General features: G+C 46.7%; 1 protein-coding gene across 2 annotated transcripts; it reads right to left on the bottom strand.

The window, feature by feature from the left end:
- Positions 1–14,497: 14,497 nt before the first annotated feature.
- Positions 14,498–18,505, bottom strand: LOC101397033 (putative cystatin-15). Of its 2 annotated transcripts, none has more exons than XM_004441935.3 (3): positions 18,264–18,505; positions 15,587–15,697; positions 14,498–14,694 (listed from the first exon to the last, which is right to left on the bottom strand). In XM_004441935.3, exons 1-3 carry the CDS (start codon positions 18,468–18,470, stop codon positions 14,620–14,622), a joined length of 393 nt encoding a protein of 130 aa, XP_004441992.2. In that variant the 5' UTR covers positions 18,471–18,505; the 3' UTR covers positions 14,498–14,619. The 2 variants fall into 2 exon arrangements, with proteins under 2 accessions (XP_004441992.2, XP_087301034.1); XM_087444908.1 differs by having other exon boundaries at positions 15,587–15,694.
- Between the last annotated feature and the right edge of the window lie 643 nt (positions 18,506–19,148).

Genomic DNA, 19,148 nt, shown 5'->3' with positions numbered 1-19,148 from the left:
TAGGTCCATCTGTTCTAGTGTGTCGTTTAAGGCCAATCTTTCCTTATTGATCTTCTGTTTGGATGATCTATCCGTTGGTGTAAGTGGAGTGTCAACGTCCCCTACTATTATTGTGTTACTGTCTATTTCTGTTTTTATGTCTGTTAATAATTGCTTTATATATTTAGGTGCACCTACATTGGGTGCGTAGATATTTACAAGTGTTATATCCTCTTATTGGATTGTTCCCTTGATCATTATGTAATGCCCTTCTTTGTCTCTTTTTACAGTTTTTGTTTTAAAGTCTATTTTGTCTGATATGAGGACTGCTACCCCAGCTTTCTTTTCATTGCCATTTGCGTGGAGTATCTTTTTCCATCCCTTCACTTTCAGTTTGTGAGTGTCTTTAGGTCTGAAGTGTGCCTCTTGTATGCAGCATATATATGTGTCTTGTTTTTTTATCCAGTCAGCCACCCTATGCCTTTTAATTGGAGCATTTAGTCCATTGACATTTAAAGTAGCTATTGATAAGCATGTACTTACTGCCATTTTTTAACTTTTTTTTTTCTCAGTGTTTTAGTAGTCCTTCTCTGTTCCTTTCTTCTTCTACACAGAATTGATGATCTCTTTAGTTTGACCTCTGTCTGAAAGCTCTACTCTTTAACTCCCCTCCTCCCTCCTTTTATGTTTTTGATATCATATCTAACCTCTTTTTTGTGCATTTGTATCCATTACCCTCTTATCATGGAAATAGGTAATTTTTCCTATTTGTGGTCTTCCCTTTTCACCTTAAATCAGTCCCGTGAACATTTCTTGTAGCACTGGTTTCTTGGTGACAAACTCCTTTAATTTTTGCTTATCTGGGAAAATTTTGATCTCTCCTTCCATTTTGAATGATAACCTTGCTGGGTAGAGTATTCTTGGCTGTAAGTTTTTTCCTTTTAGCACTTTAAATATATCGTGCCATTCTCTTCTAGCCTGTAAGGTTTCTGCTGAGAAGTCAGCTGATAGCCTTATGGGGTTTCCTTTGTATGTAACTTGACATTCTCTTGCGGCTTTTAGGATTCTCTCTTTATCTTTAATTCTGGACATTTTGATTATGATGTGTCTTGGTGTGGGCCTCTTTGGGTTTATCTTGTTTGGGGCTCTCTGTGCTTCCTGTACCCAGATGTCTGTTTCCTTCCTTAGGTTAGGGAAGTTTTCATCTATTATTTCTTGAAATAGCTTCTCTGCCCCCTCTCTCGCTCTTCTCCTTCCGGGACACATATATCACGGATGTTAGTGTGCTTGATGTTGTCCCAGAGGTCCCTTAGACTGTCCTCACTCTTTTTAATTCTTTTCTCTTTTACCTGTTCACCTTGGGTAATTTCTTCTAGTCTTTCGTCCAGCTCACAGATCCATTCTTCTGTATCCTCTACTCTGCTTTTGAGTCCCTCTAATGAATTTTTCATTTCCAGTATTGTATTCTTCATTTCTGATTGGTTCTTTTTTATATCTTCCATTTCTTTGTTGACATTCTCACTGAGTTCATCTATTCTTCTCCCCAGATCAGTGAGCATCCTTAACACTCTTAGTTTGAACTCTCTGTCGGGTAGGTTGCTCATTTCTGTTTCACTTAGTTCCTTTTCTGGGGTTTTGTCCTGTTCCCTTACTTGGAATGTATTCTTTTGCCTCCTCATGTTGCCTCTTTCCCTGTGCTTGTGTCTACATATTAGGTAGGTCAGCTACATCTCTTGCTCTTGGATAGGTGACCTTATGTAAGTGATGCCTTAGGAGGCTTCCAGTGTGCTTCCCTCAGTTCTCAATGTTCCAGGGTTGACCCCTATATGGGCTACGTGTGTTCTTCTGTTGTGGTCTGTTAGCTCTCCCTATAGGCGCCCAGGGAGGCTGAGTTATGCTCCTGGCCAGCTGTTGTAATGTTCAGCTGCTTGTAGTTGTTGTGGGCCCTTCAGTCTCTTTATCAGGTGTGGGGAGCCCCAGCACAATTGGCTGCAAGTTCTAATACCAACACAAATGTGTTGCAGTATTTCTTTTAAGTGAGTAGGCCCCCAGCGTGGCAGGTTGTTAGGCTTAGCGCCTTACAATTGCTGTAAGCCTCTAGTCTATTAGGTCTCCTTTTCAGCTCTCTGAGGATTGCAGCTAGGTGGGGCTGGCCTCAGGCACAGGAGCACCCAATTGTTTCATGCTTTGGAAGGTGGGGCAAACCTCCTATGTGGGTCTTTGAGAAGCACAAGTCTTCTGCAGCTGACAAGCCCTGCCGCCCTCAGGTCCACACACACAGTCAACACAGTCCTGCCCCGTGTGAGTGCCCTGACCTCCCCAAGAGGATCCAGTCTCTCCACGGTGGGAGCCCTACACACTCCGCCACCGCCCCACACTCTCCACCCGCTCCTTGTGCACACCCTGCCCTGCTCAAGTCGGCTTAGTTGCCAGGCTGCAGAGAATCCAGTCACCAATCTATGCAGGCCCACACGTTGCCTGAGGGCTTGTTGTTGGGTGGGGCCAGTCTCTAGGGTGGGCTGCCTGCCCTGGCTGAGCTGGATTAAATCGGTGCTCTAGCGGGTGGGGCAGACCCTGGGCTAGCAGGCCTCAGGGAGAACTCCAATGGCGTCTGTGTCAGCACGCCCACACCGGGCCACAACAATGGCCACCGCCAATGTCCCCGTCCCTGGAGAGGTCTCACCCCTCACCGAGATGCACTCAGGGCCTATTAGGTGAGTCTCTTGTCACCAAAGCACTGTGCACCTTTCTGTCTGGTGATTTTAGGATGCTTTCTGAAACGGGTGAGTTTGCGCACGGGCCCTTTAAGAGCCAGTTTTAGTTTCTTTGTGAACCGGGTTTTCTGGGGGTACTCCCCAATGCTTTAGTAGCAGGCAGAGTCAGGTATTATGCCGCTGGTCTCGATTGTGCTGGGTCCACAAAATGCCCGCTGCGGGGGCGCTCCCCGGCTCAGGGCCCCGCGTCTCCAGGGAGGCTGCGTACCTGTGAGCTGCTCCCGGCGGCCGTGACGCTGGCGGCTTGTGAAGGTGGCGTTTTTCCTCTCCGGAAGGGAGTCTCTGCCTCTTCCACCTCAGTTAGGATTGTCCGTTGTTGCAGGAGTTCCTCTTACCCAGTTTTCAGTTCTGTCTCAGGGGTAATTTTTCCACGAGTAGTTGTAAATTGGCTGTGTCCACGGGAGGAGGTGAGTTCCGAGTCTGCTTACGCCACCGTCTTGACTCTGCCTCCCAGCTCCTCTTGTTTTCATCTCCTTGTTTATTCCCTCCATATCATTTATCACCATCTACAGTCATTTATTCACGAATTTCTTTATTGTATGTCTTTCCCCTCAAGAAATAAAATGGGCTTTCTAAGGACAGGGAATCTTTCAATTGCTCATCACTATGCCACCAGAGCCTGGAACAAGGCCAAGCATGGAGTATATGTTAACATTTGTTGAGTGAATGAACAATGGTTTTGCCTTGATGAAAGAAAAAAATATTAATTTCTGATTTTTCTTTATATTTATATTTTTTCAAATTTTCTATATTTTATATGCATTACTTCAATAATTAGGGAAAAATAACCTTAGCATGGATATGATGGTATGTAAATAAAAACGGGGTTACATTAAAGAGCAGTTCATGTGCTTAAGACAGAAGGTTGAGGAGGAGCCCGGGGTGTGAGGGCCGTATATGGGCTGCACATTACTTTGATCATTTGTCACCTGTACAGAGTCAGCCGCATGGGCTCCTCTGTCCCTTTTCCTCCCACCCCTTCTGCCCCTGGGGTCAGGATGCCTCAGGCACCATCCACACAATGCCTGACTCAGGGGAGACGCTGCTTCCTGGGAGCACATCAAGCTCTAGAGACTGCAGCAGCCTCTTCCGTGGGGCCTGTGTTGCCACAGAGATCAGAGCATCTAGAGCCCTGTTCCGATTCTATCATAGCTGAGGGTGGCCCTTAGGCCAGGGACCTAATCTCTTGGAGAGCCAGCATCCATATCTGTAAAATGGAGACAAGCCTTCTCCTACCCCCAATGGTTCCCATGACTCAGCGAAATGGGGATGAGTGGGGAGCCTCATGTAGGTTGGGATACGACTTGAGGCCCTCACTGGGCTCTGTTATACAAGTGCCATTCATTGTCCCTCAGGCCAAGAGGGTCATCAAGGACAAGCCCCAAGACACAGCCCAGCAGACACAGAGCCCACTTCAGAGGGTCTTCAGTGCCAGCAGTCCCACCACCCCGGGGCCCACCGAGTCCAGACTGCTGGAGTAACTCCACCACCGGCCCCTTAGTCCTTTCCTAGTTAACTACCAAGATCAAAACACCTGCTGGACTTTCTCTGACTATAGGGTGCATTTGAGTCTTTTGCTTGCTTACTTTTTTCTTTTCTTGTAAACACTAGTTTCCCAGAGTTTGACTTAAATGTCATCCTTTCTTTTGTTCATGCCTTTCCTTGCCTTTTCCAGCTTTTAGAGGCTGCCTAAATTCCTTGGCTCATTGTCCCTTCCTCCATCTTCAAAGCAAGACATGAAGCATCTTCAAATCTCTCTCTCTCCCTCTCTCTCTCAATCTATCTCCCCTCTGCTGCTTCCATCATCACATCTCTGTCTCTGACTCTGATTCTGACCCTCCTGCCTCATCCTTATAAGGACCTTTGTGGTTACATTGGACCTACCCAGATAACCCAGGATAATTTCCCCATTTCAAGATCCTCAATCACATTTGCAAAGTCCTACATGCAAAATGCGTTCACCCCACCTCAACATTCCCAATAGTCTCAACCCATTACACCACCATACCAGGAGATTTGGGTGGGCTATGTAGCTGCCTGAAAGTAGATCCTTGATCCCACTGGTTTTCATCAACTCCTCTTGCTGGAAGGAATTTTGCACTGCCCTGTTACTACCCCAGGGCCCTGGTACCTAGAGCCTTGGAGGTTGCTGCCAGTTTCTGAGATGAAAAGGTAAATAATAATTGCCACAAAACAAGAGACACCCCAGGAGACTCATATGGTTTTTGTCTTGTTATACTTTGCTGGTTACTGGAATTTAAGCTTCTCTCTCCTTTCTATAGTCTCTCTAGCACTGGTCCTGGGAGGGAGCCAGCAGCCTATGCTAATTCACCATCTTGACAGGAACTGGGAGCCCCATGGGTGATTAAGCATGAAAATGGCTCTCAAGTTAAAGGAACAATAACCCACAGAACAGATACAGAATGGAGCCAGGGAAGAAACTTCAGTTTACCCATTGAAAAGCAGATTAGGAGGGCAAAAACATAAAATGAGAAAACACAGGAAATGAGAAGTCCTGAAAATGGCAGAGAAGACATCTAGTATAACAGTAATAAAAGTAACTCACTAAATAAAATGTTGAGACACAGAGTAGATTTTTTAAAAAGACCTACAGCAAGGTGTCTATGAAAGATACACTGAAAACAAAAAGACACAAAGAAGATAAAAATAAAAGGATGGAAAAATATTTAGGTAAATATGAAACAGAAAGAAAATTGGAGCATCAATCATAATAGATGACAAAATAAGGTTTAAGGCAAAAAAAGTCATAAGGAACTATGGTGGGCAGAATTCTAACATGAACCCCAAGATATACCCCCTGGCATACACACGCTGTATCATCCCCTCCCATAGGTTGCGGGTGGGACATGGGAACACGATGGGATATTATTATCCTGATATGGTTGGGTTATAAGGCAAAGAGGAAAATATTTTGCAGAAGTAATTAAGGTCCCTAATCAGCAAACTTTGAAATAATGTAAAGGGAAATTATCCTGGGTAGACCGGACCTAATCAAAAGAGTCCTTTAAAAGAAGGTCTAGAGAAGAGTTTCAGTGCCAAGACGGCAAAGTGAGGAGCTCCAAGGGCCCATTTACCAAGGAAATGCAAGGAACCCAGACTAGCCAAAACAATCTTGCAAAAGAAGAACAAAGTTGGAGAACTCACACTTTCTAATTTCAACATTTATTCCAAAATACATACAAAATTACTCCACAGTAACCATAACAGTGCGGTACTGACATAAGCATAGATATATAGATCAGTGGAATAGAATTGAGAGTCCAGAAATAAACTCACATATTTATAGTCAACTGACTTTTGACAAGGGCCCCAAGGTAATTCAATAGGGAAAGAAGAGTTATTTCAATAAGTGGTGATGGGGCAACACAACATCAATGACAAATAATGAAGTTGGACACCTACTTCACACCATATATAAAATTTAACTCAAAATGGACTAAAGACCTAAATGTAGGAGCTAAAACAATAAAACTCTCAGAAGAAAACATAGGCGTAAATCTTTGTGAGCTTCAATTAGGCAATGCTTTCTGGAGTACAATACCAAAAGCATAAGCAGCCAAAGAAAACATAGATGAACTGGGCATAATCAAAATGAAAAACTTTTGTGTTTCAGGGGACGCTATCAAGAAAGTGAATAGATAACCCACATAATGGTAGAAAATTTTTGAAAACTGTATATGACTCATGGGATTTGAATCTAGAATATATAAAAAACTGTTATAATTCAATAATAAAAAGACAAATAACCCAGTTAAAAGACGGGCAAAATATCTGAAGGGACCTTTCTTCAAAGAAGATATGCAAATGGCCAATAAACACATGGAAAGATGTTCACCTTCATTAGTCGTCAGGGAAATGCAAATCACATTACAATGAGCGGCCAGCCCCGTCACGTAGTGCTGAAGTTTGGCGCGCTCCACCTCTGCAGCCCAGGTTTGGATCCCAGGTGCAGACCTATGCCAATTGTCAGCCATGAGGCAGCGACCCACATACAAAATATAGGAAGATTGGCACAGATGTTAGCTCAGGGTGAGTCTTCCTCGCAGAAAAAAAAAAAAAAAACACAATGAGCTACCACTTCATACCACTAGGATGACTAGAATCAAAAAGATGAATTATAACAAGTGTTGGCAAACATGTGGAGAAATTGGAACTCTCGTACACCCCTAGTGGGAATAGAAAGTGGTTGCACACTCTGGAAAACAGTCTGGTAGTTCTTGAAGTGGTTAAACATAGAATTACCATATGTTCCAGCCATATCACTCCTAAAGTGTATACCCAAGAGAAATGAAAAATTGTGTCCACACAAAAACCTATACACAAATGTTCACAGCATTTATAATTATAAATTATAAATAATTTATAATTGCTGAAAAGGGGACCCAACCCACATGTCCATCAACTGAGGAATGGATAACTATAATGTGGTATATCCATACAGTAGAATATTATTGGGCAATGAGAAGGAGTGAAATCCTGATACATGTGACAGCATGAATGAACCTTGGAAGCATTATGCTGATTGAAAGATGCTGTCATTAACATTGTATGATTCCATTTATATGAAATGTCCACAATAGGCAAATCTGTATGACAGAAAGTTATTTGCTTGTAGGACTGGGGCAGGGAGAGATAGGGAATTAAAGAGTGATAGCTAAAAGGTGTTGCATTTCTTTTTGAGATAATGAAAATGTTCTGAGATTTATTCTGGTGATAGATACACAACTTTGTGAATATAGGGAAAGCCATTGAATTGTACGTGTTAAATAGGTGAATTGAATGGTATGTAAATTGTATCTCAATAAAACTGTTTTGTTAAAAAAAGGATGGTCTAGAAGCAAGGGACAAGAAGCAGCAGAGACACTTGCTAGTTGGCCTTGAAGAAGCAAGCGCCATGTTGCACAGAAGGCCCTGTGGCAGGGAACAGCAGCTGGCCTCTAGGGGCTGAGAGCCTCAGTCCTGCAACCACAGGAACTGAATCCTGCCAACTACTACATGAGCTCAGATGAGGACCTCAGCCTCAGATGAGTCCCCAGTCTTGGCCAACACTTTGATTGCAGCCTGGAGAGACCCTAGTCAAAGGACCCAGATAGGTCTGAACCACAGACACTGTGAGATAATAAATGGGTGTTGTTTTAAGCTGCTAAATTTGTGGTTATTTGTTATGTAGCACAGAAAACTAATATAGGAATGAAAATAGACAAAAGGAAAAATAAGACAAGAAGATACAGTCATCAAAATATTTATAGGCCTAGCACTGCAGCCTAACACACACTAGCAAGAAATGAGAGGATTACAGGGGAAAATAGAGAAGTGGTTAGTTTTTATCTGATAGATCTGAAGCCAAAACTTGATAGATCAAGAAGCCAAAAAGCAAGGAGAGATGCAAAGTCCTGACGAGCACACTGACAATCTCCAGTATAAATGCCACACCCAACATTAACACTCACAAATCCAAGGACGTCTGTTCAACAAAAGACACCGTTAACAAAAGTCGATAGAGAGATTGCAATATAGATGAAGACATTTGCCATGTCTGAAACTAATAAGGAATTAATATCTAGAACAGAAAATCAATGTGGAGATGAACCTAATCATCAATAGAACTTCCTGTGCTTCTCAAAATCTCTGTTGTGAAGGACCAGTTCTTTTTTTAATTATTATCATTATTCCTGTACTTATCTCAGAGCAGGCTGGTAACAAACAGGTGGGCACCAGTCCACAGACCATACTTTGATAGCAGTCGCTTAGAAAACTTAAGAAAGGCAAAGACATTATCAGAAGAAAAAGAGCAATCTGAAAAAAGGAATTAACGTTATAAGCCAGGAATTCTTGGAGGGGGCACATAAGAGACCGAGCACATCAAAAGATGTTCACACGCCTTAGTAACCAAAGTGCAAATAGGCATCATCAGTGATAGGCTACTCCTTTTCACCTACTAGACTATTAAAAATGAGAAAGCTCAATGAGACTGGCCATGGGGCTTGGGAAGCCTGTGCTGCTAGTGGGGATGAGGACCGGTGCCCCCATTCTGGAGGGCAAATTGAGGGTTTGCAAACCCCGAGACACAACAAGTCCATTCCTGAGTACCAGTCCCAAGAATTTCTCCAGACATCCATAAGGGACCTAAAGAAAAAAGTTCACTGCAGCAAATTTGGCGACAGAGAGTCAGAAACAATTTGTGGATGGAAGAAATGGTGGGTAAAATGGGCAGGCACTCCCCCACAGAGCGCTGTGCAGGAGTTCGAAGCTAGACTGGATGGACACAGAGAAACAAGAAGGGATCTTTTAAAAGATAATGTTAGCTGGAAAAAGTAAAATTTAAGAGACATAACATGACATAATTACATAAATATCATGCACGCAAAATAACACTACCCATTCTTCAAGAGCACCGACATAAAGCTACACATAAAAGGCATAAGAATGGTTGTCTAAGAAGACTGGAGTCTGAAAAAGAGAATGAATGAATGAATGAATGGGAAGCAAATAAACCAGAGAGGACCCCGGGGCCCTGGGGAGGACGAGGGGGAGGGGGAGTGAGAAAGTACTGAGAACTGAGTCCGAGTGGAGAAAAGTGTCTCCGAGTGCCCCTCCTCCTTAGAAGGTCCCCCCTAAGCAGTGTCTCCGTGGAGCACCTGCCCCATGAGAGGGAAGGGTGCGTGAGTCCGTGCTGGCAGCCCTCTCCAGAGGATGCAAAATGTGTGCACAAGTCTCATGTGGGGGGTAGCTTCGCCCATGAAGCCGGCCAGGCAGAGCCTTTGTTTTTACCCGTGGTCAGGCCTGAAAGTTTACACATGAGATTTTGCCCTGGAGCAGGAGAGAGCCCTCAACAGTATCTCTCTCTTAGCAGCACATCCTCCAACTCCACCCCGCTTAATCTTGGGCTCCCTGCAAGGAGGGAGCCAACTCCAGGGATGGAAAAGCTCTGCAGGAACGAATGAGGGAAGCCTCTTCTGAGCTCAGGAAGTCTCTAACATTTTATTATTGATTTCTAGCTTAATTTCACTGTGGCTATAGAACAGTCTGCATGGTATCAGGTCTGTGAATTTTGTTGAGAATTATTTTTTGGTACACAATTGATCAATTCTGAAAATGTTTCCTGTGCACTTGAAAAGAGCACGTGTTTGCGTTCAGTGTTTCAGTGATGTTCCATATCAGTCAAAAAGGACAATTTGATATTGTGTCATTCAGAACTTCTCTATCAGAATTTTGGAACTTGACTGATTTGTTGTGTCGGGTTCATTTTTTCAGTCTGTGGAGTTGTGTTTTAGTCTCTCCCTATGATTGTGGATTTCATTATTTCTCCTTTTTATTCTTTCTTTTGTGCTTTAACTATTTCGAGACCGGTGTCTACACACTTAGAGTTGTTATATGTTCTTAGTAGATGGACATTTTCATGAGTAAAATACCCATCTTTATTTCAGGCAGTGCCTCTTGTCTGAGTTTACTTTATTGGATATTATACTGCTCCACTGACATTTTTTGGTTAGCGTTGGCATAGTATACCTTAATCCAGCCTTATTTTTCCAAAATCTCTATGTTCTTGTATCTAACATGTGTTTCCTTTTTTGTGTGTGTTCTTTTACTTTTCCACCAGTCAACTAAATTTGTCTTTTAATTAGAGCATTCAGTCCATTTATATCATTCTAGCTACGTTTACTCCTCTCCCAGCTTTGTGCTGTTATTTTCATCTATACTAATTCCATATATACTTTACAATCTTCAACACAATATCATTTTTTACAGTCAATGTATCATCTAGGTTTATCTACATATTTACCCTTTGGGGTGTTCTTTCTGTCTTCCTACCATACTATTTTTCCATCTGGGATTTTTTCCCTTCTGCCCAGAGAATTCCCTTTAGCATTTATTTTAGAACGATTATACTGGCAACAAAAACATCCCATTTTGTTTGTTTAAAATAACTTTGGTTTGTACGCGTATTTGAGAGAGAGTTTTGCTACCCGAGGAAGTCTAGGTCCGTGGTTAATTTCCTTCAGCTCTTAGAAGATGCACAACAGTACCTTCTGACGTTCCTTCTGTCCCACCTGAGCTCGGCTGAAAGCTTGATGGTTGCTTATTTGAAGATAAAATATCTTTTTATCTCTGGCTGATTTCAAGATTTTTATCCTAAAATTTGATTTTGAACTCTTTCACGCTCAGCTGTGGGTCTCTTTTATTATATCCAGCCTGTAGTTTGTGACACTGCTTAAATCAATGGCTTGATGTCTTTGGTTAGTTCTAGAAAACTCAGGCTTTACATTTTCAAACCCTGCTTCTGCCCCATTCTCTCCCTCTTGCCCCTCCAGGCAGATCTCGCGGTGCTCTTCTGACGCTTTCCCTCCCGCACCATCTCCTCTGGACTGCCTCCCGGCGTCCCATTCTCCCCTCAGCTGTCCCTAACCTGAGGCCAACCTGCCTGTCGCATTTTTCATTTCATTTACCGTATTTTTCAGTCCTAGGACTTTCTTTTCATTCTTTTTTGATAGTTTTTTTTTTTTTTTAAAGATTTTATTTATTTTTTTATTTTTTCCCCCCAAAGCCCCAGTGGATAGTTGTATGTCGTAGCTGCACATCCTTCTAGTTGCTGTATGCGGGACTCGGCCTCAGGATGAACGGAGAAGTGGTGCCTCGATGCGCACCCGGGATCCGAACCCGGGCCACCAGCATCGCAGCGCGCGCACTCAACCACCAAGCCACAGGGCCGGCCCCTTTTTGATAGTCTCTACTCCTTTGCCAGTATTATCTATCTTTTAATTCTTTGACTCTATTCATCCTGAGTACGTTAAAGTCCATATCTAATTACTACAGTGTCTAAATATTTTTTGATATTTGTTTCTATTGTCTATTTTTGCTCTTGATTTATCCATCAAATCTTGTCTTTTTTTCTGACTGTTTCTGATTGAGTGCTGAACATTCTGTGTTTTAAAAACATAGAACTGATTTGAGGCTTTGCATGATTGGATAATATTTTATATTTATCTGACAGCTCTGCACAGGCTGGAAGCCACAGGAAAGAGCCTCATAAAATATAGACCATTTCGGAGATCACAGGTGTCATCATTTAAAGAAAAGCAGAGTCTGAAAGTGAGGTGCAGCAAAGAGACTAGGAGAGGAAGGAGAGGAAATTGTACAGGGTCTGTGGGGTGCGGGGAGAGACTGGGCCGATGCTGAGGGACGGCGCCCTAGTGTGGGGCACTTGGAGACAGAGGTGAGGGGCTCGTCCTGATGAATGTGATGGCTTGGGACACTGGCTTGTTGGTTTTGACCCGCTGATGCTGTTCCTGGGCGGACAACGTGGCCTCAGAAGAGAGGACAGGGAAGCCGATGAACAACAGCAGTTTCTGTGGCAGCTGATTCTGCTCTGAAAATGATGTTTGGAAAGCACCACAGAAATAACAAGTGGCCGGTTACAAGTGTTTCTTAGCCTTCGTTTCTTTGCTAATGCCTGTGGACTTTTGTGTTTGGAAACCAAAGAGTTAAAGGGAAATGGGTGATGGGGTGCTGGACTAGATCTTTGAGCTCACTTCCAGAAAATCACAGTAAGGAACCCTGAGACTTAGCTGCCAGTGCCCTGACATGGAAATGGGAAAGGGAGCTGGTGGTGAGGATTGGCAGAGATAATCGCATCACAACGGTTTTACCACAGACACCCCGCAGGGAGCACGGCTCTCCTCTTCCTCCTCCACCTTCTTCCCTCCCCCTTTGAGGCTTCTCCTGAGGAGCCCAGCGCTGAGATTTGGGTTAAGCCCCCATTTCAGGAGGGGTCTCAGCAAATATATTCCAAAGAATCTTGCTCCTTCAAACCAAGTAATCCCATAAAACATTCTAGGTTTCGTGGAAATCAATGATTCCTGAAATACGTGTCAGTTTTTCTATTGTGTGATTGTATTATAACTTTCAAGTATATTTTCACTCCCTACTGACTTGGGACAACTAGTGACGGGGTTAATCTGGAGAGATCTCTCTAGAACACAATGACACAGGACAGGCTGCTCTTGGTTCTGACTGCCTTTAGAGAGTGATGCATCGTTCAAAAACTGCTAATGTGGGTTCATCAATGACAATAGTGGCAGGCACAAAATTTACCAACCCTACCGAAGACCCTTACACAGCCCATGCCCTGTGAGCATCAACTCAGTGAATGGGCCGTGTTTTTAATCCCATATTCTGTGAGAGCAGGAACCAGAGGAAAGACACAGGCCACAAACAAAATACACTAACTGCAATTTACACCATTTCTAAATATTGGAGCTCCCTAGAGAACCATTTCCAAACTGTGGCTACAAGTGCTAATCATCCGGGACTTCACGCATTTCTGACATTGGGTCACGGAGATTCTTCTGTAATAGAGATGCTGTCAGGTAGGGCCTGATCTCTAGATTTGTAAAATAACAGCAATAAGGTTTCAAGTGGATGAAGGTAGACAACAACTGACATATGGTGAAAAGAGCAGGACCTCCAGCCTTCCTGATGTGAAATGGGAGGTGGCAGTGACAGTGCTGCCACCTGCGAGGAATACCACCTAGTGCTCAGGGAGAGCTGGCTGTCGTTGACCCATGAACAATGGCTCGACCCTTTGGAACCTGAGTGCTCTCATAGCCAAGGTGGGCAATAGGCCGGCTTTGCTGACCACACAGACAAACCCTTGTAAGTTTATACACGCCCCTATCAATGTGTGGGGAGTTGTTACAAACTCTACACACAGGTCGGTCAAAAGAACCAAAGCTGATCCAGGCCACTGTCTTTCTGCAGTGCCCAATGGAGCTGTCCCCAGCTGTCTTGGGAAACCCTGTCCCATCAGAGCATATGACCACTTCATGAGAACGGGTTGATCAGGAAAGGGGCAGACTTTCAACCAGGGATACTCAAATCAGGTCCCCAGTAACCCATTGGGGAAGAGGGAAGACCCCTCAGCCCTCCATTCTGAAGTGTACCCCTAGATGGCATTGCCACTGCCTCTCTCTCCCAGTCATGCCCCTGTACCCTCCACGCCCTCCATCCCTCTGTCCCTCCAGGGCTGCTCCTCACCAGGACCCTACAAGAGAGACTTGCTCATCAGGGTGGGTGTCTGTCTCCAGGGTGCCTGTCACAAGGGGAGTGATTGATGTTGACAGCCATGGAGGCCAGGCTGGCCCTGATGGGCGAATAAAGACCTCAGGGAGCATGTGGGGACATGGTGACTGGAGCTGCCACATCCTGAGCCATCCCCAGAGACCCTGGAGAAGACAATCTCATCAGTCAGGCAGCTCCTGGTACAGATGCCCCTGATGGGCATCCAAAGAGGGCAGAGCCTCCATCAGTTTCAGTCACCCCCCTCCCACCCCTGTGTCCAAGCATGGCCCAGCTGCAGAAGCACCCCCTCTGTGAGCCAGGCCCCGGAGATGGGAGCAGAGGGGAGGCAGGTGGCTGCTGCCTGGCAAAAGTGTCTGCATTCCTTTTGAGTGGAATGGATGAGGGGCAGGGAGGGATTGCAGAATGAATGAATGAACAAATGGAAGAGTGAATGAAGGAATGAGTCCACAAACCATCCAGCGGGGGCCCTACCAGAACCAGTAGGGGCAGGCTCGCATGAACTGGGGAGATTGGTACTCAGCGCTCTGCACCTGCAGCCCAGGTAAGAGCTATAATGACAAATTCTCCACCACTTGTCACTGGCAGCGACATTCATGGAAAATAAACGATCCGGGAGAGTGCAAAACCGACAGGGACACAGAAAGTGCTCTGAGATGCCTTTATTTCCCTTGCTGCTGCACAGACCTGTGACTGCAGGCCGACTCTCACCCTCTAGCAGAAAAGGAACTTCTGCTGTGAGAAGCCACAGCTCCTGCCCCGTCTATTTCTACACACAGGTGCTGTTCAGGAGGGTGAACTGGGAAAACCAGGGTCGAGTATCCACAACAAAGGTGCAGTCCACCTGAAAAATAGTAATCACAGGACATAAATCAGGACAATAAAACACAGTGAGAGCACTTAGCATGAAGAACTGACCAGAGCTTGAGATGCATTAAAAGCTACAAGAGGAAAGAAAAGCAAAAACAGTCATCTGGGGCAGGCTTGAGAAGCTCACGTCTCCACCAGGATGATGGGCAGGGGTGGCTGGATCCGCCCACCTAGGATGGGGGCTCCTGAGAGGGTGCCTGGTGGAGCCATCACCTGCCCCTCAGGGTCCTCCCCAGTGTGCAAGATACTGCATGGATAGTCCCCGCACTCTGAGTGCTGAAGGAGCCAGCACACTGCCCAGGAGATGGTCCAGCTGGGCACCCCCCACTCAACGACAGCTGCAAACCCACCCAAAGGGAGGCTGCCCCAAGGCTGGGCTTGTGGGGAGACCAGTCCCACTGAGGGTGTCTCAGGCCCATCCCACGTTGCCAGTCCTGTGGACCAGATGTCAGCTCATAGGATGTGACAGGAGAACTCAGACTGACAGGGACATGACCTTGAGAGACAGAGAGCATCCTCTGCCTGAGCCCTGAGCTCTCAGGAAGCTTCGAGGCTGGGACCTGGGGGAGGGCACCATCCAGGCAGGAAGGTCATGTGGGTGTCTGCAGGATATCTCTGGTTGACCACCTGGGCTGTGAGCACAGGCTCAGCTCACTGCTCTGCTAGAAGCAGCTCTGTCTGCTTAGAATGACCTCCTTCTCCCTCCAGCGGGGAGCCTGGGACCTGGTGGGAGAGTGGCCAGGACCTTCATTCTGCCCCAGGAGCATCCCTGATGACTCTCCTAGTGTCCCCCGACAGATGCTCCTTGATATTATTTTTCATTCCCAGAATATTTGTGATGCTTTGGGTTGATTTTATTCTCCAACCTGTTTCTCTCCTGGGCCTTCTTGCAAGGGGCAGTTGTCGATGTCTTCATCGTGTTTTTTACAGACTGTGCGGCCCATCTCCAATTCCATTAAATATATCCAAGAATACTGCTGTCGAGAAGAAATTGGAGAAATTACTGGGAAATACTTTGCAATAATGAGAAAAAGACAGAGAACCAAATAGAAAAGTGGGCAAAATATGTGAATGTGCATATGCATATAAATAGGGATAAACATATATGCAATTTCTCTTGTTTATATTTGTTAATTGATTTATTATTTTGCTTTTTCCTCTTAATTCTCCATTTCTCTTACAAAACCATGTCCATATGTGCACCTAGAGCATGCACTGGAATCTTCCTTTCCACTCTCCTCCCGTGGCCTACACCTGGCGGTCACAGGGACAGTGCCATGAACACACAGGGTGGCACGTTCACAGGATTTCAGCTCCACAGCAGTGAGCCCACACACACTGCAGCAACACCTGACAGCATGCCCAGTCTCTCAGTCGACGCTTGAGCAGCATCAGCCAGACACAGCGCGCACGCAGAACGACGCCTTCTATAGAGAAGAGGATAACGAGTGGGTTGGCCACTGATTAGCCCCCAGACCTGGGCTATCCCTTTCAGGGGAAGCATCTACGTGGGGATACAGGGGGTCCCGGGGGCTGGGAGCACTCGGTCTCTTCGCGTGGGAAACGGCTGCACTCAAGGGCTCCTCTTGCAGACGTTCACTGAGGCGCAGATTTATGAATCAGGTGCTGTTCTGGGTGCTCATTAGGCTTCTATAAGAAGTTATTAAAAGGTGTGATTTCGTTTCCCTAAATAGAAGTTCATAAAAATTTGGGAAGAACTCAAACATGGAGAGAAATCACCATGAGGAGGAACCCACCTCTACTGGACTGACCTGGAATTGTCTAGAAAGCTGATTTCATTTGGGACTCAGGAATTCCTGCAGCTGACACCTGATACCCACTCGTGCCCCAACACACACACACACACACTCACACACGCCCAGCTCCCCTGCAGCTAGGACGGGGGCTCAGGAGCTGGGGCAGCAGCAGTAGCATCAGTGCTTGAGGGTCTCCTGGGACCTCCCCGGGTCCAGGGCTGAGATGCAGCCCAAGGAAGAGGCAGAGGGTCAGGAAACAGGAAAGCCTGAAGGAAGCTGGTGTGCTGTGTGCAGAGAGGCGGTGATCCTCCAGTCTCCTCAGGAGTGTGGTGCAGAGGTGGGACCCCCCACATCAGAGCCCTGCTGACATCACACCTGCCTCAGGGCTGTTCATCCCAGGACCAGAATCCAGGCACGGACAGAATGACTCGTGGTCAATAGTCTTTATTCCATTCAAGGGAAGCAGGAAGTGGTCAGAATAAGCATCAGTGGGAAAGGTTGGCATAACCAGATGATAACGACACCTACATTTACATCAGGCCCAGTCTCTTCTCTACTCTTATGACTCTATAACCCACTGCCTTCTGGACCATGGCTGTTTCAGGAATCCTAAATGTGGTGTGGCCTGCCCAGATCCTTTCATGTCCCCCCCTTACTCTATTGTCTTTTCAGTTGATAGAGTCACCATTCACCCATGTGCTCGGGGCAAACACCTGTGGCCCGTCCGTGACTCTGCTCTTCTCTCACACCCCACATCAGTGCACCCCACATCAGTGCACCCCACATCGACCTCCAAGCAGACTCAGAAGCCAGCATTTCTTATACCTCCTGATGACCAGGGGACCATCCCCTGCACCCTGGCCTCAGCTTGCCGGGAGGTTGTGGAGCCCACTGAGCCCACAGGGTCCAGAGAGATGCTTGCTAAAGCACCTGAGTGACTTCCCCCCATTGATCCCCATCACTCTAAGACTTTCAGGCCATCCTCCTGGGCACTTGTGGCTTTCCTGGTCCAGGGGCCTCTCTGTGGCTGCCTGTCCTTCTCCTCCCCAAACCTCCATGTGGCTGGGTCCTTCCAGGAGTGTCTGTCATACAGAGGCCTTCTGTGACCACTCCCCATGTTCCTCACCTCCTCTCAGCCCTGGGTCCCTTCACTGACTGCTGTTGTCCCTGCCTTACACTATTTCACTCATGAACTTGGGGTCTGTTTGCCTCTTGTCACCAGCAAAACAATCCCACGAGAACACATCTGTCGTCTCTGCCACCTCCCACCCAGGCCCGGACCCACAGTGGCTGCGCAGCCAAAGCCAACAGCTTCATGCAGGAGCATCACCTCAGCATCAGGCTTCGCTGATGGGCCCCACAAGGCTCCCTGGAGCCCCGCGGAGGGCTGTGGTCAGCTATCCTCTGGGATGCCTTTCCTCCTCGGGTTTCTGTTTCGGCTACCGCTTCTCTGTCTTTCTCGTTACCGGTCTCTCTCTCTGTTCTCGTTCTCTCCACCATCTCATAAGGGGCGCTGTTTTTCTCCCCACACACCACACCTGAATCTCTGACTTGAATGCTTTCCTTTCTGCTGACCTGCCTTCCTCTCTACCCTGTTTTTCAAGGACTCCACACATTAAGGAAACAAAAGGAAACTTGGAACACATCTGATGATATCTTGTATTCTTAAAAAATATTTACCAAGTTAGAACATCCACTGTTATTTCCTGCAGACCAAGGATTTGACCCCCCCAGGCCTGGTTTTGGCGTGAACGTGGAGCCTAGGGAGGGGAGATGAGCCACTCACCTTGCGCTGGCTTCGCCGCACCCACAGCAGCTTGTAGGCATACTCATCCGGCTGGGCTTGGTTGAACTGAAACTTAGCAAACTCCACACACATGCGGAAGAAATCTGTGCTCTTGCTGATGTCCACAAAGCCCCAGCTGTTGACATGAGGCCCCAGCACAATGAGCCCCAGGAGCAGAGGCACCTGCAGGAGCATGGTGTCCAGCATCAGCCCCAGAGGCCAGCAGCACAAGGGCAGGCGGGGGTGGCGGCTGCTGCTGGGCTGCCCTCCACTGCTCCACGTCTCACGCCGCCCTGCCCCGCAGAGGCTTGGAGCTGCTGACCTGCGCCTCTGACCAGCTCCTCCTCTCCACTCCCTGCCTTGTCCCTCCCATCATCACCAAACGGAAGGCAGAACATGACTCACATTTTCCACCCCCTTGTCACATAAGCCTTGGACCCAGGGACATGCAAGCAACACACGCTGTTCCTTGCACATTTCCAGGGCTGCCTCCTCGTGCCCCAGCCCAACCCTGATGGGGCCTGTCTGGGGGTCTTGAGCCCATTTGCTTGCCCTCGTGGCAGTGCATCCCAAGACTGGCAGAGCCGCAGAAATTCTTAGGAACACTGGTGAGCCCTGAGTCCTGAGCAGTTGAGGTAAAAACCAGGTCTACCTCTGACCTTGGCTGCAACCCACAACCTCAGCAGCATCAGGAGGGTACCAGGGCGAGGGGGGGCGGGCATCATCTACCACCTCTGGCACCTGCTGACCTACTTGTCATGAGGCCTGGCTGTGCTTGGCAGAGGGGAGAGGGGTTTCTAACATCCTGAGGTGGGCAGAGAGAACGTCCAGGACCAAAGGGAAGCTAGTCTGGGGCAAGACTCTGCTGGAATGGAGGTGAATGGC

Source organism: Ceratotherium simum, chromosome 21 (assembly GCF_057802395.1).
Source record: "Ceratotherium simum simum isolate JZ-2026a chromosome 21, ASM5780239v1, whole genome shotgun sequence".
NCBI classification, from domain to species: domain Eukaryota; kingdom Metazoa; phylum Chordata; class Mammalia; order Perissodactyla; family Rhinocerotidae; genus Ceratotherium; species Ceratotherium simum.
This window is presented reverse-complemented; position numbering and strand designations above follow the sequence as displayed.